Source organism: Gopherus flavomarginatus, chromosome 8, assembly GCF_025201925.1.
Source record: "Gopherus flavomarginatus isolate rGopFla2 chromosome 8, rGopFla2.mat.asm, whole genome shotgun sequence".
NCBI lineage: Eukaryota > Metazoa > Chordata > Testudines > Testudinidae > Gopherus > Gopherus flavomarginatus.
In genome coordinates, this window is record NC_066624.1 from 29275278 (window position 1) to 29298018 (window position 22741).

The window sequence follows — 22741 nt, forward strand, 5'->3', positions numbered from 1 at the left end:
GGAAAACTAAAGATAGAGCAACTGTTGTACAGTTCAAAGCAAGTAATTTATCAAGAATGTTTGAAAAAAAGCTGTTTCTAAGAAAAGCACATTAGTGAATCCCCATTTTGAATTGTACCCTCAGTTTCATGACCCTATATATCCATATGAAGCAACAAGTGAAATAGCTGGTGTGGGGAGGGAGATATTATGCAGTTCTATTGAGTTGACCAAGGAATTTCCTGTAATACCATTACAAGGATCAAAGAAAGAAAAAGTAATACTTTAGGCAAGAATTTAGGTTCAATATCTGCTTTTCTATTCATCCTTCTTGCTAATTAGATTTTAATAGAATACCCTAAAAGCCGCATCCAGAGATATAAACTGTAAGTTCCAAATTTCCATCGTGCCAACTCTGTTTACTGACAGTAACAGCAGGATGATCAGTTCTGCCAAAAATGCTGAGAAATTCCACCTCTTTATCCATTTTCACTTCAAACTATTCTCAACACTGGTACCAAAACCTCTCTGAGGCACTGAGCTAAGATTGCTAACTATGCCACAATGTACTCAGCTAAGCATTATATTAATAGTTGTACCAGGCTGTCCACAGTACTTATTATTTTTAGATATCATTTTATTTTTAATATATTCCAGGTACAGATATAATCTTACAGAGATACATCAGGACAGAAAAAAAAACTTTTAAACATAAAAATATGTTTTAAACTATAAGTAAAGTAAATTAAGTAACCAAAAAACTGTCTAAAGCATTCCATTAAATGCTGCCTTCTTTGCTCAGTTTAACAGAAAAATCAATTAAAATGGAAATGTAAAGGCCATTATGCCTAACCCCAAACATTAAAAAGTCATAATATTTGAATCTGCATAATATAAACTGTCTTAAAAATCATAATTAAAAATAATAAATTATAGGGTTTTCTGCCTTCTAATTTTTGAGTCTCCAGCCCTTCTTCAAAAATGATCAATTCTGGCTCAAATTCAACCTTTAAGCATGCATGAAAATGTTAATCTTTCCCGTTGGCTGTTTGGAGGGGGGATTCCATCTGCCCTTTTTTATGCCTGAGATTAAGTGATACCATTCTATCCTTTCCCTTTACCACTATCCATTCTCCTTTCCTTCCTAGTCTCTCTTTCCTCCCCCCGCCCCCACTCCCCTGCCCACACACTTTCTCCTTATATGCTCTGCATAATTTCTTCTCATCCACATGTCCCCATATGTTCCCTCCCTTTTTCTCTTTGTATTCTGCCTTTCTCACATTCTCCCTCTGTTTCACCCTTAACTCCCTGTGCCCCACTCCATCTTCCTCTTATTCACTTGAACCCGTCTCTGTCTGCCTCCTGCGTTATCTTGCTGACTCTCTGTGAGCCAAGTGTCTAACTTTTATTCTGTGGAGAGGGTCAAATTCCTTTTTAATTATGATCAGTGGGCCAGGGAGTAAATTTAGGTCTACATATTTCTCTCAGTCATCTTGAACCATTTTGAACTTAAGAAAATTATCTAATGGATTCACTCAATAGCTGTGAAAACTGAGGTAAATCATGACATATTTGTATCACAGCTTTGCATCAAAGGGACAACAAAGAGTCCTTGGTGTTTTTTTAGTCTGAGCTGATGTTGTGCTGAATATGCCTGTTGCTTAAAATGATGTACATCATGAGACTTTTTCCATTACAGGCAGCTTCTGTATTTAACTTGCTAAATCTATTTTACATATGATAAAGAGGCCATATTTATCTATGTTTACCTAGAATTAACATACAAAGTACAGTTAGGAATTTCCTTCATTTTCCCTTTGGGATTATTTTTTTTTCTTTGTAAGGGTCCTTCTTCTAAATACAACTTTTCAAAGTATTTTAGCAATTAAATGGGTGATTACGGACATTTCTGCTATAATTTACAATAATATTTTAAGTCACATTCTTTTAATCATGGGTTATGGTGGCATAAAGTTCAGATTCCCGGAGTATGGTTCACTGTACACCAAAATGCAGACCAAATAAATTGGTGATGCTTATTTATTTTCCATTTGAAAGTACTGATATTTTGGCCACAAACTGGATTGTAAGATGGAAGATAAATAAGGTTTACAAACTCATTTGGTTTGGTTTATTGTATTCTACATGTCTGTCAAGTTTTCTTAAAGAGCCTTTGAGAGGCATTGGCAAATAAAAATTTTTAAAGTCTATTTTAAAAAATGATGTTTTTATACTGTCAGTCTTTGAGTTTTTTGAAGTCCCAACCTGAACGGAAATTGAATTGCAAATATGCCTTGAATATTTCATTTGAATTCTTAGATTTGTAGTGCCACCCATTTTTGCAAAGTGCTGAACTCTTCTTTTATATTTTTTTCATTTGGTCTTGACTGTATGGACAGTAGTGCACTGTAACTGAAGTGTAAATCTACAGCACACTATCTGGCCGCATGTGTGGACTCAGCTACCACTCACTAAAAGTTCTATAATGCACTCTGCTTTAAAATGGGAGTAGATCAAAGTGGACGGTGGAACTTTTAGTGAGTGGTAGCTGGGTCCATGTGGCCAGTTTGTGTATGGCAGACTAGTACACTATAAATTTGCACCCATCTTATTGTGCACTGCCCATATAGACAAGCCGATATTATGTAAATTAGTGAGTAGTCTGACACTGTATAACCTTGTGCTGTCATTCAGTAAACAGGTACTATGGGGAGAGGTGGTGATTATTCAGTAGGTGACACTCTTGCCTCTTAATCAGTATCTTAATTAAGACAGAGGTTAGACCACTGTGCTAATGGGTAAGATGCAATAGCAAGGTTCTGACAGTTATGGTCAATGAAGATTGCATGGTATGTCTACACAGCAAAGAGAAACCCACAACCGGCCCATACCCACTTACTAAGATTTGCAAGTCTTGGGCTGCAGTGTAGACTTCTGGGCTTGGGCTGCAGCCCAAGATCTGAGACCCTCTCAACCTCAGAGTCCTGGAGACTGGGCCCAGCCGGAGACTGGGTCCAGCCTGAGCCTGGAAGTCTATACAGCAATGAAACAGCCCAAGTCCCATGAGCCAAAGTCAGCAGGCAGGGTGCAGCCATTTTGTCTAGTGCTGTGTGGACATATCTTAGATGTGTTTACCCTGTGTCCTAGCCTAATTCCTACTTAATTAATTAGATTCTCTCTACCTAAATTCATTTTCCTGTAGTTTCAGCTGGAAAGATATTCTTTGCTTTTTGTTCTAAACTTTTGTGTATTTATAAACTGCTGTTTTCACCTGAGATAGTTGTGTTTTCATGATTGATAGAGATCTTTGCGGCTGTTTCTGAAGGCTTTGGCATTCTTTCAGACGAAAGGTGCTGTGCAAATGTAAGATAAGCTGGTTAACTCTCTTTCTTAATATTCATTGTGCAACTAATTGCATACTTAAAATTACAGTTCAGCGTAGGAAGAACTCTGACTTAATGAAGTAATTGTCACAGTCTTAACATTTGTTGATATGAAGTTTATTGCATTAATATGAAGTATGTTTAATGATCTGTCAATTTGAGTCCTAATGAGTGTTCAACTTAAAACTAAAGATAAAACTATAAATGTAGCACCAAACTGCACCATTTCAGAGCTGTTTCATAGTAGCTAATCTAATAGGACTTTAGCTTCACTTTGGGTATTGGGTATCAATGGAAGAAAGGTAGGAAAAGGAAAGATAAAGTCAAAGGGGAGTTGAGGGGTCAGAGAGAAGGGAGCTGGCGTGAGGGGCAACATGGGATCATATCAGATAATTAAACTGCTTAAGATAGTTGGTGAATTTTACTCTGCTAAATAAAACTGTGCCAGTAAGTTAAGAAGCCATGGAAGAGGGTGTGCATAGATGACTGTATATCTCTCTAACACCATCCTCAGAAGAGGCAGGAAATAGTGTTTTATCACTATGGTGCTATATTTGGTGTTTTTCTTTAAAGCTCCAATTCTTGGGCTATTTTGATTACATTTGATTGCTTTGTAAGAGCTAGGTAATAATAATATAATACTGTAGGAGAATTTCAGCTTAAAATTAAAGTGAGTTTCTAACCCTCGTGGGTGTGGAGAAATGCTTGAAAACATGAACCTTACAGCTCAAAATCCAGAAGGCAAATAACAAGATCAAAATGTATTATTTTTTAAATCTCATGATTTTTCAGGGCATAACTCATGACTTTTGATCTCTTAGATTTGGCAATGCTGAGTAAAGGACAGATGGTATTACAGTTCCACATGCTAGGAAGCATGAATGGAAAAGATTCTGAGTTATAATACCAGTCAGATTGCTCCCAGATCATTTTATCTTCTATACCATAAAATAAGCAGGGAATCCTCTGCACTGTTCCTTCCACCTCTATTTCTTCTAAACACTTTTCTCCCCTCCTTACTAGGCCCCAGAGGGAGGAGAAGAACAAGAGGGACATATTGGAGAAGATCAAGGCTTTGGTTATCCCCTCTCCAGTGGTTCAGGGGAATTTTTTAAAGAGAGGATGCAGATGACAGAGCTTTAAGTTCTGCCGTTGAACCCCTTGCTAACAGCAAGGCTGCTCCTGCATCTCAGGAGAGACCTCTGGATCCAGCTATCTCCGCATCTCATGGACCTGATACTGGCCATCCTAGAAATCTGACTTCATATATATAGGAAGTGGGTTTCACTGGACCCTTTTCCCTCAGCATTATTGCCACTATTTGCTATTTGTCCAACCTAGAGACAGCAGGCATTTCCCAATAAGCTCCCCCTCTCTGTCTCTCTTGCCAAACTGCTGGTATTTGCAGATGCAGCTTATTTATGTTCCTTGCCTGTCAGCCAGACCCATCACCCCAGACTGCTGGTAAGCTCAGCATTTTGTGAATTCTCTTCTCCCCACCTCACCCTCCCCTGCATAGTAACACTTCTAGCACTATAGTAGTTCCTTTCTTCTCCAGACTGGTACAGTCCTTACCACTAGCATCAATTCTGTTCACTCCATCCTCACTCTATCTGGGCTTCCAACAATCTCTTAGATGCTCAGGCAAACTCTGTACCTGCTTTTATGCAAACTTACAACCTTGGAATTGGGTTTTCCTTTTTTCTGTCAGAGTCTCTCCTCCTAGATGTAGTCTCATTTGCTTTCCCTCCAAATAACAGAGGAAGAAAGACAACTGTCTTGCAGACTAGCTCAGTCATCAGCAGTTAGTTGCTTGGGAGAGAAGCCCCAGTATTCAGGTTTTTCAGTTAAATATAGTTAAAATTTAATTTCAGCTCAGTCTGACAAATATCAAACTTCCTTGTTTCTGCTAGAGAAATACCAAACCCAAAATTCTGGGACTGGAGCATGAAGCAACATCTTGCCTCCCCTGGTCTCTCTTCACTCAAAATGTCACAGAAATAGCAGGCAAGACAAGGAAGTGATGATTATGTTAGCTTCTCAGAGGTACATGGCCCTTTATTCTCCTATTTAATTAACCTCCATGCTGGCCACTTCTCAAGACATCCAACCTTTTACCTTGGAGTTCATTTGTTCCAGGCCTAATCCAGTCACTTGAGATTAATATGGAAATTGAGTAGTGCTGGTTCCAAGAAAAGACTGCCGTGGAGGTTGCAGATTGTCTTCTTGAATAGGAAACCTTCCACTAACATGATGACTCTTTCTGTGGTTGTGCTTCTGATCAAAACATCGTGCAGTGTTCCTCTTCTATAAAGAATATTTTGGATTTTTATATTAGCAGGATTTGAGGGGGCTTTAAGTCAGAGTACTCTAGGTATAAGTTTCTGCTATTTTGGCCTTTGAGAGCCCTATTACTGACATGGATTTTAGCTTATTTCAAATAGCTTTTCCATTTCCTTCTGTCACAGAGACCTTTACTTAATCCTATCACTTCAAAATGTTCCTTAGTTTTCCATGTTCTCACAGAACCTCTTATTGATTCTATAAGCCAAGTTTCATATTTCTGACTCTGAAAGTGACTCTGTTTATAGTTATTTCTGAAAGGAGGATTGGAGAATTAAGTTCTTTGGTTATTTCTCTTCCTTCCAGTTTTTGTCCTATTAACTGTGAACTCTGGCTTCCTTTGGAGCTTATTCCCATAGTGAACACTGAGTTACATCTTAATTGTTTTATCTACTGTCTACAATACTCACTGCCACATCTCCAAAGTCCCACCAACCATAGTGGGTACTGCTACACATTCACCTAGAGTGGAGCACCCAAAGGGACAGCACTCGAAGAAGAAGAGAAAGTTACTCACCTTGCAGTAACTGAAGTTCTTCGAGATGTGTGTCTCTGTGGGTGCTCCACTCCCCGCCTTCCTCCCCTCTACTTTGGAGTACTAGTATGATTCTCAACGGTAGAGAAGGAACTGAGGAGGGTGTGGGACACACGCACTCAGCAAGATTCCAACGAGACACCCAAGTTGGTAGAAAGATGTTGAAAGTGGTATATTAAAGTACTGCTTGCTACCTTTGTCTTTAATGCTTACTCCTAGGAAGGGAAATGAGAGAGATAACAAAGGGAAATTTCTTGCAGGTAATTCTGTTGTGGTCTCCTCTTCTCCTTTTCCATTCCCCAGTATTTTCCCCATCTGAGGAAGGAGTGGAGTGCTGTTTATTCTTTTCTTTCTCTGTTATGTCTATCCTTATTTCTGCTTTGGAAATATCTATGGGAGGGGTCTGAACAGGTCTTCTTATATGAAATGTTCCAACTCTCAAATCTTTTGCTTCCTTGCTTCTTGGTAGGTGGAGCCTCCATGCTATTTGTTCTTTACAGAAGAAACTAAGTCAAACAGAATTACTCATAATTCTTTTCTTCCCTAAAGAATTTTGAGCTGAAGGGGAACTCTGACCCAGAAAAGTACCTGAAACAGCTAGTAACCCCTTTAGCAAGTTGGGAAATGGGAAGCTCATAAGTGCAGTAAGTGACTTTGAGATCTGATTTTATTGTGTATGTAATAATTATTATTATTTATTTAATTGTCATTGGTGGATTCATAGATTATACATTTGTAGGTCCATACTCCAAGGAAAAAACTAAGAATGGCCACATTGGTGGTGGTAGTACAAATGGGAGGAAGTGTGGGAGTACATTAGTACTCGTGTTTTATCATAGTCAGTTTGAGTTGGTGGCTGGATATCCAACAAGAGACAACTGAAAAAGAAGCAAAAATCTGAGAGGGGAGTGATAAGGTACTACGGAAAGATACAGGATGAGCCAGAGTAGAGAGAGTAATTGGAGGGCCTTAACCAAACCCATGCCTCCAGAGATGCACTATAGAAGAGGGGCCATGGGCACCCACAGAAAGAGAGAGAGAAGAGGAAGAGGAGACATTCAAGGAAAGATTGGAGAGGTAAAAGGAGAACCAATTGAGCACAGATTCATGAAAATTAGTTGTGACAATCCTACTTAGTTCTTCAAGCAAGTGTTTTCAAATGAATAGGTTCCTTACAAATCTCTCCCATTTTCTCCAGTGAAAATGAGGGATTTTAGGCACACAGAAGTGGCACAATATTCTGACTATTTAGATCACAGTATCTTCATATTCACAAATATAAGTGTTTAGGGGAGCAATATTTTTAGAGCTGCTATTTTGAGAGTTACATTCCTTTGCCACTTACATCAGCTTTCTGAAGTACTTTCATCCCATGTGTCACACACACACCATCTTATGTTACTATACCAGTCAAATCACTGAATAATTTGGCCTTTTAAGTCTCTTTATTCCATTATTATTCACACTGAATATGTATGAGCCTATAGAATTTGATTCTGAACAGTTTAAATGTGTTCCATCAAAGAACCTAAAAGGTTTGCCTGGCTGCTACCATTTATGGGATAGTTTTTCCATGTTTTTTGTAGGATTTTCCATGTTTTTACTTTTAAACATGTAGAAAATGTTCTAGTTAAAAGTACAAGATGGTTTGAATACTTTTATCCAGCAAGGTTCTCATTACTTAAAATCATTGTGTTAATATGGTTGGTAGCACTTCTCACTGCTGCCTCCTCAGTATACCTTGCATGATCCCTGAATTGCCTGTGAAAGCAGCACTGCTGCTCGTATGAGACTATCCTGGTACTGGGCCCTCAACCAATGCACCCTGATTTTGGCATCCTTTTCTCCCGTTTGTGAAGTGATCATTTCTGCCATACGTAAAGATGCCATAAAAGGGCAGATCCCCAACCAGAGCATTGGTGATTGAGGTTGGAGTGTTAACTCTGAAGCCTAATAGGAAATTTGAAATGCCAACATTTTTAATAATTTCACTGTTAAGCATCTCAGCAGAAACACCAGTCCAATCAGGGATTGTGCCTGGTTCTTGATACTGTGGGGGATTGTGAATAAAATACCTCAGCTTTTGTTTCCTAGTCTTTCCCTACTCAGATTGCTTTTTAGGAATAGGAAGAACTCAAAGATAGAAAGTTGGTGCACAGTGTCATAATATATAGATATGTCTAGCTGAGAGCTTAACAAAGACTCAGTTATGCTGTGTAAAACAGATACAATAATGTTCTGCTATATTTGGTGATATCAGCGCAGTGATGGTTCTAATTGCTCTAGTCTCATTTATGCAGACAGACATTCTTAAACATCCTCAGTGGTCTTTTCTGTTCCATTAGAATCATTTTAATGTTAGCTTTCGTTATTGTGTGAATTACCTTTAGTCTGTATTATTAAATGTAATTAACTGAACATACACCTTAGAACATCTAGAGGAGTAGCATCCCCTGTATAGGGAGGCATGTCTTTTAAAATGGCATTGCATCATAGAAGCTACACAGGGTTTTTTAAGGCTGAAGATTTTAAGACATGGCAAAACCTTTCTCAAGAACCAGTTCTTAGCTAGATTTCAAATGCTATTTTTAGTAGTTCAATTTATAATAAAATGTCCGTATTGCTAAGAGCTTTTTATCATTGTCTACTGATAATGATTGCACATTGTCCTCAATAATATATATTCTCAGTGTTTTAATGGGTTTGTCATTAAGATTTCTCCTGTGAATAATTTATCATTAACAAGTTAATTATTTATCATTCTTCTCTAAGGAGCTCATGAAATCAGAGTTTCTGAATTCTAAACGTATACTCATTTATGAAAATCAAAAGTAATTCATTTTTCATGACATAACCAGGTGATAATAAAACTAGCCTTTGTCAATTTCTAGGCAACACAAAGAGATACAACAGTTCATATGGAATTACAGTTAGTTTGCATAGATATCAAGTACATTGTCTGGTTTTAAAAAATATTAAAAATGTCCTTATCTTTATGATTATTTTTAAAATGTAATTTACTTGAGAGCTCTGTCTACAAATAGTTTTGTAAACTAAGCCCAGTAGTTTAGTTTGCAGGGATTGGAAGCGAACCAAACAGCTAAAGGTTCGAGTTTGACCTCAAACCACAAAGAGAAACACCAAGCAACAAACTTGCTCCTCTCGCAATGATCCTCTCTACCCACCCTTGCTATCAGAAGCTCAAAGTCACCCCAACAAAACTCTGACCCTATTCCCTAAAAATAGCCAACATAGTAAGAAGAGAAGACCACATGGCTTTTGGGGGACAGAAAGGAAGTGGCTGTTAGAGAAGGAGAGAGGAAAGGACTATACAAAGTTTCCTTGCTGTGCAGGCCACCTCCACCCAGGTTGCAGAATTTTTTTGAGCATAGACTGACAGTCACAGACTGAGATGTCCAACCCAATACTCAGTTTGAGTAGCATGAGATTTGATGTGAGTAATTAACACTAACACAGCTCCAGTGTAACTGTGTAGCCAGTTGCTCAATTACACTTTTGATTCAGTTTTGATTCACTTTTGAATAGAGGACAAATAACCAGGCTAAATGATACAGTATGAAAAAGAGACATTCTGACTAACCATGTTCACCTTATGCAAGTGTGCTTCAAAGATATGCCATCAAAACCACTTATTTCATAGACTTATCGAACTGGAAGGGACCATGAGAGGTCGTCTAGTCCAGTCCTCTGCCCTCAAGGCACAACTAGGTATTATCTAGACCATCCCTGACAGGTGTTTGTCCAACCTGCTGTTAAAAAGCCCCAGTGAGGGAGATTCCACAAGCTCCCTAAGCAATTTATTCCAGTTCTTAACCATTCTGATAGTTAGGAAATTTTTCCTAATGTCCAACCTAAACCTCCCTTGCTGCAATTTAAGCCCATTGCTTCCTGTCCTATCCTCAGAGGTTAAGAAGAACAATTTTTCTCCCTCCTCCTTGTAACAACCTTTTATGTACTTGAAAACTGTTATCATGTCCCCTCTCATCTTCTCTTCTCCAGACTAAACAAACCCAAGTTTTTCAATCTTCCCTGATAGGTCATGTTTTCTAGACCTTTAATCATTTTTATTGCTCTTCTCTGGACTTTCTTCAGTATGTCCCCATCTTTTCTGAAATGTGGTGCCGAGAACTGGACACAATACTACAGTTGAGGCCTAATCAACGCAGCATAGAGCAGAAATATTAATTCATGTGTCTTGCTTACAATACTCCTGCTAATACATCCCAGAATGATGTTTGCTTTTTTTGCAACAGCGTTACACTGTTGACTCATATTTAGCATGTGATCCACTATGACCCCCAGATCTCTTTCCTCAGTACTCTTTCCTAGGCAGTCATTTCCCATTTTGTATGTGTGCAACTGATTGTTCCTTCCTAAGTGGAATACTTTGCATTTGTCCTTATTGAATTTCATCCTGTTTACTGCAGACCATTCCTCCAGTTTGTCCAGATCATTTTGAATTTTAATCCTATCCTCCAAAGCACTTGCAACCCCTCCCAGCTTTGTATCGTCCGCAAACTTTATAAGTGTACTCTCTATGCCATTATCTAAATCATTGATGAAGATATTGAACAGAACCGGACCCAGAACCGATCCCTGCGGGACCCCACTTGTTATGCCCTTCCAGCATGATTGTGAACCACTGATAACTACTCTCTAGGAATGATTTTCCAACCAGTTATGCACCCACCTTATATTAGCTCCATCTAGGTTGTATTTTCCTAATTTGTTTATGAGAAGGTCATGCAAGACAGTATCAAAAGCCTTACTAAAGTCAAGATATACCACATTTGTCGCTCTCAAGCGCTCACCCACTCCCATCCACAAGGCTTGTTACCCAGTCAAAGAAAGCTATCAGGTTGGTTTGACATGATTTGTTCTTGATAAATCCATGCTGACTGTTATTTATCACTTTATTATCTTCTAGGTGTCTGCAAATTGATGGCTTAATTATTTGCTCCATTATCTTTCCAGGTACAGAAGTTAAGCTGACTGGTCTGTAATTCCTCAGGTTGTCCTGATTTCCCTTTTTATAGATGGGCACTATATTTGCCCTTTTCCAGTCTTCTGAAATGTCTCCTGTCTTCCAAGACTTCTCAAAGATAATTGCTAATGGCTCAGATATCTCCCCAGTCAGCTCCTTGAGTATTCTAGGATGCATTTAATCAGACCCTGGTGATTTGAAGATGTCGAACTTATCTAAGTAATTTTTGACTTGTTCTTTCCCTATTTTAGACTCTGATCATACCTCATTTTCAGTGGCTCTCATTATGTTAGACATCCAATTGCCACCAACCATCTTGGTTTTTTTCAAGTTAAAAAGACCGTTATATGTCACCTTAAGATCCAACCCACCAGTTTTACCAGTTCCTTAACTTCTTGTTCTGTACTTTCTCTTATCTCTGTTTCAGACACTACATTTTAAACCAGTTGCCCTTCAAGGTACATGTACTGGGACATAGAACGAATATATGTTGCCTTTGACAATTTGTCTAATTTCTTTACAGTCATTAATATACGGTGGTACTCCACAACCTTTACCATTTTTTTTCTGTCTTTCCTGAACATCACATGCCCTTCATTACCTGTATTTCTGTGATGGCTACTATTCCACCATGTTTCCATTATCCCTTTGATGTCTGATTTCACTTCCTGCACCAGTAGTTCTAGTTCCTCCATTCTGTTACCAAGGCTTCTTCCACTGATGTACAGACATCTTAGTTGTTTCCACTTGGCCTCACCCAGATTCTTCACCCTATTAGATGCAGTCATTTTATTGCCAGCATTGCCTACCTGACTGTTACTCCTATCCTCTGTTATTCCTTTCTCCATTGCTGTATCCTCTTTTGCTTGATTTTTCCTCCTGCTCAGAATTAGAATCAGGCATGGAAGATTACACATGCTTATCCCAACTGTCTCCCCTGAATTCTTAATTTGAAGCTCTTTTAATAGGTTCTGTCAACCTCCATCCCAGAAGACTATTACCCTCCCTCCTCAGCTGGAGTCCATCCCATGAAAACAATCCTCTGCCCATGAATGCCTCCCAGTGGTCAAACATCCCAAAGCCTTCCTTAGAGCACCATTACCTGTTGATCATCATAATCTTGTTTCGCCTTTGTCTAGGGACAGGTAGAATCCCACTGAAGATCACCTGAGCCTCCATTTCTTTAAATGTCTTCCCCAGCCTGGTGTAGTCTTGATGATTCCCAGTGACAATCTAGTAATATCATTTCTTCCCACATGAAGGACAATCAATGGATTCCTTTCTGCTCCCATTAGTATCCTCTTCAGCCTCAGGTCTACATCCTGTATTTTAGCTCCCAGCAGACAACAGCTCTGGTGACAGGCCTGTCTGTTCTTTTTCTGTAGAGAGTCCCCAATCACATAGACCTGCCTCTTCCTGGTGTTGGTGTGATTTTCTGGCCTTCCTCTTTCTTTTATTTCTTGCTGCAAGTCATCTAGTCTTCTGTTCTCACTTGCAATCTTCTGTGAGTCATCCTCTAGCCTTCTGGGCTCCATACAGTGGCTATCCCTATTGTCTCTTCTTGTAGGAGTAGCTGTTCTCTTCATCTTTGCTTTCTCATCTTCTGTTACTGCCTCCTCTCCCTTTCATTTTCCAACTCAGCAAACCTGTTCTTCAGCTCTGCTTCTCCTTCACTAGCCAGTCTTTTTGTCTGCCTTTTTCTTGTACTCAAATGTTTCCATTGACTGCTTTCCTCATCCAGCCATCTACTCTCACAGTTCTCTTGTTCGGCATGCATCTGCAAGTTTGAGGTTTCCCTTCAGCCTCCTCTCTCCTTCCCTCCATCATCCGCTCAAATCCCCTGTGAAACTCAATCATAGTTTCTAGCTGTATATTCAAATCTCTTCTCTTCTATTCCATCAGCTCTATCAGGCAGCACTTCATACAAATGAAGCACCTTTCAGGTACCCTCTCCAAAAATTACATACAACCCGTGTGATCAACATACAGTAGTTTCCAGGTGTATGAGGTGAAGTGATGATCCATGCTAGAATGTGCTTTGTTTGCCTTGTAAAATAAGGAGGGGCAAAGTTTAGAGAACAATGTTGTGCAAAAAAAGTAATTTTGAGTATAGACTAGATGACTATATCAAACATTTTCCTTCAGAGTAAATAATGGTGAGTAAATACTCAAGTTAGGTAAGGAAACTTAGGAGAGAATTCTTAAAGCGCTCTTTATTTCAAGGATACTGTACAAATATATGAAAATATGGTACAACAAGAGTCTTTTCTGTAACCTATGTATTTTCTTGGACCTTAAATATCCCATAGTCTGAGTGTCTAGGTCTTTGTTCTTCAGAAGGTTCCTGCTCTTTTCTGCTGTGTTGTTCAGATACATTCCCCTCCAGCTGTTCCCCTGTTCCCCTGAAAAGTCATCCTAGGATTTTTAAGGAGATTGTTTCTACAGAACTGTTTTTTGATGAGGAACACAACATGTAGCTATCATGGGAATGATAACACTGACAGCAAAGACAACAAGATTGACAGTCTCAGTGGAATTTGGAGATTTTTAGCCTTTCCTGAGAAGAAAATATGCTCAGAATCTCATTTTCTTATAAAATGCTTACACTGTCTAATAGAAATTATAGCATAATACGAACTATGGTAAATGTGGAGTGCTATATTACCTGTTACCCAGCCATCTCAAACATACATGCATTGTGTTCCATAATACCTCTCTGAGGTAGGTAAGTATTGTTATGACTATTTTACAGATGGGAAACTAAGGCCTAGATAGGTTAACTGACTTTTGATTAGCTTTACACAACCAGGTTAGTGTCAGAGCTGGGAATAGAACCTGATTGAAAGTTGTGTGCAACAGCCTGTAGGCAGTGTTCTCTCCTGACCTAGTCTGTTTGATATTCATTAAGAACTACTAGAAAATAGAAATTCATCATATTCAAGGGATATTTACAGTACAGTAGCACCTTGAACATAAATGACAATCATATAAATTAATGCCATGCAGGCAAAGTTGCCCAGTACATCCAATATTAGTTACATTTTGTAATGTATTGGAGGAAAAACAATAGCTTAACTGTTTATGTGGACCTGAAACCACAGCCCTATATTTGGCTTCATCCAATATCCTACTTTCACTCCTTTATGATACTTCATGCAGAGGTTCCTGCTGGCAAATGGTGGATATTGATATACTGATAATACAAAAAAAATGTTCTTAACTTGTGTACGCGAATTCATGCTGCTTTTACTGCATAAAATCCACTAAAAATTATGTAAACAGTACATAAATATTTTAAAAATTCTATAATATGCTTTTTTTTTGCACATTGAGACCACTGTTTATATTATATATAATTTTTAAATTCCATTTAGCCTTGTAGGATGATAAACGGTATATTCATAAATACAAATTGAAAATTCATAGCTTCTTTTTTAAACGTCAATGTTCAAATGGAAAAGCAGAAAAAAAGTATGCAAAATAACCAAGAATCCTGAAAAATATCTCTAAGCAGTTTTCAACAAGAGACACAAATGAAATTCCTTCAGCGTTAGTGATACTGTTCTTTGTGTTGTAATTATCGTTTATAATAATTTGGGAACTTCAGTTCCTCTCAGTGGAACTATTGGTAATTCAAACAAATGATATTTTATCTTTAATTAATCCCTCAAAGAAGTCACATTATTGTTGTCCAACGACAGTCTCTCTCCTATGCCCCCAACCCAAAAAATTAAACAGCTGCAGTTATAACATTGAGGATGCAGTTTGTAATTATTCCACGACTATTATTTCTCTTCCTACAGAGAAATGCAATGATAATTCAGTGGCAAGGATAATTAAAAATTACCAATTTTGTTTAGAAGACAAGAAAAATTATAGCATTACATTAGTATTTTCAAATCCTCTGGTTACTCTATACCTTTAGGAATAAAATAAGCATTTAATCTCCATTATCAAAAATGAACAACAACAACGATGACAAAACCACCAGCATCAGCAGCATCATTTCTGTCCAAGAGAAATCAAATATAATTTATAAATGATGCTCCTATTTGCAAGGAATGGACTGTAATGCAGTTCCATTTTAATAGACTATTTCAATTTAACACAACACTTCCTTCACGTTTAAGTAAGTTAAGTGGAAATCTTTCAAAGTTCCATTATGGGCTGTCTCCTCAGGTTGGCTGGCAGTTAAAGAACCTTGTAAATGCATTGCGGGAAGACCCAAATGGAGTGATCTTAACCTTGAAGAAACGTCCTCAAAACACTCTGGTTTCTGCTCCTGCACTTCTGAAGAATGTGAGGTGGAAGCCTTTAGCACTTCAGGTAAGAAGGTTGTTGAAACTGTACTGTGTTATGGTAAATGCTATCTTTTGTTAAAGAGCAAGGTGATAGAGTGGTTATTCTTTCCAAACAGAAGCTACAGTTGTAACTATAGTACAGTTCACAATGACTGGTACTGTAAGCCTCTGACAGACAGAAAATTAGTGAAATGGTGCTGGGACACGCTCATGGCCCACAGATCAGCACTCTGATACTATCAGGCTAATTGTTTTTCCTCCATATCTTTGTATGAGTGGGGACCAAAGGAGTCCAAAGAGACAGAGAACAGCCACAAACAATAATATATTCAATATATCTAACCATTCTGACCTAACTCCAACTCAGTTGCTTATGTCTCCAGCAAAAGCAATATAACCCTTCCAATCATTCTACATTTCCATTATATCTCAGCAAGTCTTTTGTAATCTTTTCAAAGGGGGGATTCCAATACCTTTGGATTTCTGACAAGGTCTATTTATTTTCCACATTCTTGGCCAACCGGATTATGCTTCTCCAATAAGGAGGAAATATTACAATGAAGGAACTCAGTAAAATTGTACATTGCTATTTCTCACGTTTTTTCCAATGTAATGCCGCTGTTCTTCATGAGTACCCTCTAAGAGCAGATTTTTGTCAAACAAGATGTCTTAGCTCTTTATTCTTTTTCTCCCCCCCATATTTTTTCTTTAAGGCACTCAGATGCCACAGTGATGAAGACTGTGTAAGTGCCTAGACAGACAAAATCAAAAATTGGTATCTGGAAATCTGTCTCTTACAGTAAGGAGACACCAAAAAATGCCAGACCTAACTTGTGATAGATTTTCCAGGCATTTGATTTATGCACATGCAAATGTTTTATGCAAACAAATCTCAAGGCTTAAAAGAGATGATTTGTTTATAGAATCCTGTGACAGATCCAGATGAACACTCCTGCTGCCGGACACAAACTGCTGGGAGGGGATCCAGCCACTGAATACCTGGGTGTTTTCAGGCTCTGGAGCCTGTACAAAGTCCAGGTACTGCCCTGGCTTTGGGGCTTCCAGTCACACTCTTGAGGTGCAGAGTATCCCTTTATGGGAGCTGTGACTACGTGGCCCACTGCCTAGCCCCCTCGGATCAGTGCTGACTCCTCAGATTTCCTTGTAGCTGAAACTCACCTTCTCCCAGAACTCCATCTGTATGGATGTTCTGGGCCCATAGTTTACCTCTTCAGGAGGCATGTGGTGGTAGGTGTAACACATATCACACACAGGCTTACTTCACACAGGATTCTAAAACACAATTGCTCTTTACTAAACCCAAGAAATACACCAGTCATGACAAAAGGAATCCTTTTGGGAATCCTTTTAAGCTACTGCTGTAGTGCAGTGATATACAGAAATCTGCATTTCCATCATGAAACCATATCATGGATTTACCTACACTTGGCCCAGGTACTACTCCTTTCACAGTGCACCACAGAAAGACAAATATTTCAGTGTTACCAACTCTCAAGATTTTCTTGGGAATCTCACAATAACTAATGTTTTTTTTAAAAGCCTGAGCTCCTGGGGGCATGTGGTTAGGTGAAAAAAAGTCTCTTCTTACATTTAAAAAAAAAGGAAGTTTGTAGCCCTCATGATTGTAGAGAAAAGCTTGCAGACATGAATCAAATGTATTGTTTTTTTAAAAAACTTATGATTTCAAGCCTATCTAAAGATTTTTGGGAGCCTTACTCAGATTTTTGAATGCTTGAGATTGGTGACATTGATATTTAACCTACATGTTCATTCTCACCAGTTCAAATCATCTCCCCCAGAAATATTTGATTTAACATATGTGCATTTACCCCAGTTTTGGACACAGTGGGAGCTGGATCAGGCTCTACGTGAATGAGGTAATATTTGGAAGTTTGGCATTAGCTGAACAGCTTACTGGCTATCACTCTTTACTGGCTGCAAGTGGGTAAGGTTGGTGGGCTGTGGCCCTATATAATTGAATCAGTAAAATTATATACACTTATGTGTATTGGCGCATATGTCATGTGAATTATTTATGTTTAAAGTCAGAACATTTGTGTTAGAAATGTTAAAACCTTTTTTTACCTAAACTTCCATTAATTTAAAAGCTTTATATTTTATGTTCACCACACAGTCATGCTCCCATTGAAATCACTGACAAAACTGCAGGTGAATGCATTGGGATCAGAAGCTGGGCCTTAATTATAAACCACTGGCAAATGGACTAGATAAAATGAAATGCCACTTAAAAAGTACGTTTTATAATATATAATGTATGCCATAGTCTTCTGTTTTCTCTAAGCACCAGAGCCTTTTCGTTGAGTAGCACAGTACAATACAAATTTTCTGTCTATTCTCCCAACTAGTACTTTATCTAAGGGATAATTACTTATATTTGATGGGTGGAATTGAACCTTGTTGTCTTGTTTATTTCTGTACATCTGCAATAAATAAATGATGTAAAGATTTGTGAGCACTTTTCAGTCACCTTAATGTAATATTCAATGTAAGAAGTCAGCGAAACTGGAGGCCTTGAATTTAAAGCTTTTACTGCAAGTAGACTAAGTATGTGAAAAGTTGAACATTTATAAAATATACTTTAAAAGTCGTGTACTTGTAAGTTGATCAATCAGTGCAGTAGCTATCTCTGTCTAATGAGTCCCCCATCACTGTCATGTCTGAAGGCCTAATACTCTTTTCATATTTTCAACTGTTGGTTGTTTGCATATATGAAATGTGTTTATTATGGGTTTGTGAGACCCTTAACACAGCCCTCACATACAAGTTCTGTTTTGATTTGTTGAGCTTTTAATAAATGTTTGTTTTGTGTAGAGAAACTTTATCATGCTGATTTCCCATAGCTTATTCCCACAGCTCTTTTAGATGTCCTTGTTATAGAACTCAGGAGGTTCCCAGTACAGCAGAACCTTTGCAATTCTGCATAATGGGCACACAGGGAGATTCTGTACTATCTGCAACCAGTTCTGCATAGGCTATCATGAAGAGGATTGGGGAAATGGTTTACGATCATATAGATCCAGTAGCCACATACACCACATACAGGACAAAGGTGGTTATTTTTCTATACAAACCCAAGGTCTGAATTAACGAACATGCAAGAGTGTTGATGCCTTACCAATGAGTTAAAGGGCTGGATTCTGTCTCCCCAACCCTTGTTCATTTTCCAGTTCACTATTGTTTTATGGGTAGTGGACATGGTAGACATTATACATTTAATGCACTAAAGAATCCTCTGAGCAAGAGGTATGTTTTCATAAACTGACCACTGGCTTTTGGAGCCAGGAAACTGTAGGCTCTAATCATGAGTCTTGACACTAACTCTCTGTGGTTGTGGCTGACTCACGTGACCTCTCTATGTTCCATTTCTGTTTTGGGCATACTAATACCTCTGACACTCAGAGGTGCTGTAGTGGGATGTTATAGAGAGTAATTAATAATTGGAAAATACTTTGCAAGTATAAAGAGCTATATGAGAGCTCATTATTTAAAGAATGGATATACTTAAGGTGAATTTTCAAAAATTCATTGTGGCAATCAGTATATTTCCCCTGCCAGTGACTACATCTGCTTTAGTCAATGAAAAAAATAAAAAAGATGATTTTCTTAAAATTGTCAACAATGCATACTTATCCTAGTATCTAAAATTCAAAATGTTTATTTTGCATCATCATAGTTATTTTATCATAACTATAATGGAATCATATAACTATTGTCTATTTACATAATGTCATGTGCACATAGTGCATCACAGCTGTAAACAATGGAAGTGTTCTTGCCCAAGGAATTCACGGGGTCATTCATAACAAAACAATGACAAAAGTGAGGGCAGATAGCAACACAGAGGCATGGACTGTCTCTGGCTGTTTGTATAGAACCTAGTGTAATTAGGCTCCAATCTCAGGTAAGGCATCTAGCTAGGGCTTTAATACAAATAATAATTCCTCTTTCAATTTAGTAATACAGATTCTGTAATTAGAATTTAAGAACATAAGAATGGCCATACTGTGTCATACCAATGGTCCATCTAGCTCAGTGTCCTCTCTTCCAACAGTGATAAGTGTCTGATGCTTCAAAGGGAATGAACAGAATGGGGAATTTATTGAGTGATTCATCCCCTGTCATTCAGTCACACCTGCTGGCAGTCAGAGGTTGAAGGACACCCGTAGCACAGGTTTGCGTCCCCAGCCATCTTGGCTAATAGCTGTTCATGGACCTATCCTCCATGAAATTAACTCATTCTTTTTTGAATCCTGTTATAGCTATGGCCTTAGCAACCTCCCTTGGCAATGAGTTTGTAGTGGGAATTTCCACAGATTGGCTGTGTGTTTGTTTTAAAGCTGCTGCCTATTAATTTTTTGGGTGACCCCAGGTTCTTGTGTTCTATGAAGGGGTTAATAACACTTCCTTATTTGCTTTTATAGACCACTATCATATCCCCCACTTAGTCATCTCTTTTTCAAGTTGAACAGCCCCAGTCTTTTTAAATCTGTCCTCATATGGAAGCGGTTCCATACTCCTAATAATTTTTGTCACCTGTTTCAGTACTTTTCCAATTCTAATATATCTTTACTGAGATGAGGATACCAGAACTGCATGCATTATTCAAGATGTGGATGTACCATGGATTTATATAGAAAAAAATCATAATGCCACTATCTTACCATCTGTCCTTTTCCTAATGGTTCCTAACATTCTGTTAGCTTTTTTGAATGCTGTTGCACACTGAGCAGATATTTTCAGAGAACTATGCACAATGATTCCTGAATCTCTTTCTTGAGTGTTAACAGCTAATTTAGACCCAATTGTTTTTTATGTATGGTTGGGATTATATTTTCCAATGTGAATTACTTTGCATTTATCAACATTGCATTTCATCTGCCATTTTGTTGCCCAGTCACCCAATTTGGTGAGATCCCTTTGTAACTCTTTGCAGTCTGCTTTGGACTTAAACTATCTTGAGTAATTTTGTATTGTCTGCAAACATTGCCACCTCACTGTTTACCTCATTTTCCAGATCATTTATGAATATGTTGAACAGCACTGGTCCCAGTATAGATCATTGGGGGACCCCACTATTTACCTCTCTCCACTGTGAAAACCGTCCAGTTACCCTTTGTTTCCTTAGTTGACAATTTTGTTGGTGTTGCACAAAGCATAACTGAGTCCTTTCTCTTCCATAGCACTGTTACATTTGTCAAAAAAGATGCAAACCTCTAAATTTTGACCTGATGTTTGTAGTTAAAATGCATATAAAATGCAGTTTTGAGATATTACATTTCTTGACTGTAAAACATGAAACAGTGAGTTTAGGCCTGAATTGTCCCCAAAAGGCATTGAGGGTGGAAATTCACCTGCAACCCAGTGACACTCAACAATGTAGTCTGCAAAGCAGGGAGAACCAGGCTCCAGTTTTTCTCTTGGGCAGCTTTTGTCAGGACTGCTCCTATAATGCTGCTGCTGCTTGCCATCCTCCCTCAGACACCATTACCTAAGAATGCAAATTGCACCCATTCTGCCTTCAAGGCTTAACTGAGCTCTAAGTCTGTGCACTTAAAATGTATTAAGTGCTATATAAACAATAAGCATTCTTATTATTTATCATTATGGGGTTTCCCTTTATATGAAGGAATGTGTGTTTTTAAAAACAAAAATGTTAGTTTCTCAATTAGCATGACATTTTAAAAAGCCGCATCTCTCTCATATGTCTAAAAGGAAACCAAAGTTATCAAGATGTGCCTCTTGAGTCTCAATTTATTTCAGGAAGATCTAAAATTTCGCAAACTAATGAAGAATTTTTCTTTGCATTCACATACTGTTTCCCTATTTGACCCAAATTTCGGGTGAACCAGCTCTGTCTTTATCAGGAAAAATAAGACAAATACTTTTTCCTGATAAACAAATATTTTTCACTAAAAAAAAACACTGATAACTTCACTCAGTTTTAAAACAATATTTAATATTTTGTTTTAAATGTAGAGGGTTATTTCTAAGTGGAATCATCCTTCCTACTGCAGGCAGTAGGCCCAGCACACAGACCTTGCTGTCAGTTGTGATTGAAATATAGAACTCCATATTGCAGCCCATTGTCTGACTAGTAAAACTTGCAGCAAAAGGGACAGTTACATAATGAAACTTCTGTGTTACAAATAGTTAGTTCCTGTTCTATGTAATATGGTAAGCACTTAGGGATATTCTCAGTCATATGGCTTAATTGGCTGAATATCCTTAAGCATATATGAATTTGGATACAGGGTGCCTTGTGTAATGGATAATTTCTGCAATGTTGTAAGAACAGGCCTGGAAGCAATGTGGATGGGCAAATGACAAGTTGATGGTTCTTATGCAGCTCTCTGAGATTACTTCCTCTTTGTATTAGAGGATTTTTCAATTCACTGTTCAGATACAGTATCCTGGCAGTTTTACTCTGCAATCATATAGTCTGTATTTTTCCCCAAACTTCTCTCTACCAAGGTAAGTAGGCAAAGAAGGAAAAAGCAAAGAAGAAAAGCCTGTTCTACATGTTACTATGCCTGAGAACTCTTGCTAGCAATTGCATTAACAAGCACAATACTGAATAACATTTAGAAGTCAGTGTGGACGAGGATGAACCGTGTTCAACATTGTGTCACTTGACATGACTGTTCTGAGCAGTATTCAGCCACAGTAACATTTTGTAGTGGAAATTTAAACCAAAGAAGATATTACTACATTAAGCATTGTTGCTTGGGTTTTTTTTCTCTCCAGTTGCCTTTGTGCATGTCCTCTCCTCCAAACTGCCCCTGTTTTATGATGATGCAATTGGATAAATTATTTCTTTGGAGATATAAGACAGGAGCTAGTTTCATTCAGTGGCTGCTGTAGTGAGGTTTAATACAACTTGTCAGGACACTGGTAGTGCCCCAGTAGTACTTAGTGTGCTATGCAATAGAAAATTTATTCTGTCCTCATAATGAGACAACCTGTACTGTGATGCCAACTGTCGAAAGTTGATGAGGGATAATGGATATATATTGTTAAATATATCTTAGGTGAAAATATTTCTATGGAAATCTTGCAACTAATTGAAAGTGGTTGCTTAGAGGAAAATGCTAGCATAATGAAAATTAATTTTAATTACTGCACATAACAAAAATAAGAAGTGGTCTATACTACA

General features: G+C 38.1%; 1 protein-coding gene across 1 annotated transcript in view; it reads left to right on the forward strand.

Moving 5' to 3' along the window:
- Nucleotides 1-22741, forward strand: part of LOC127056817 (connector enhancer of kinase suppressor of ras 2-like) — a 523096-nt gene that overhangs the window by 318563 nt on the left and 181792 nt on the right. Inside the window, exon 9 of the mRNA XM_050965117.1 lies at nt 15425-15571. Within this exon, the coding sequence (XP_050821074.1) occupies nt 15425-15571 (147 nt within the window). The remainder of the gene's footprint in view (nt 1-15424; nt 15572-22741) is intronic.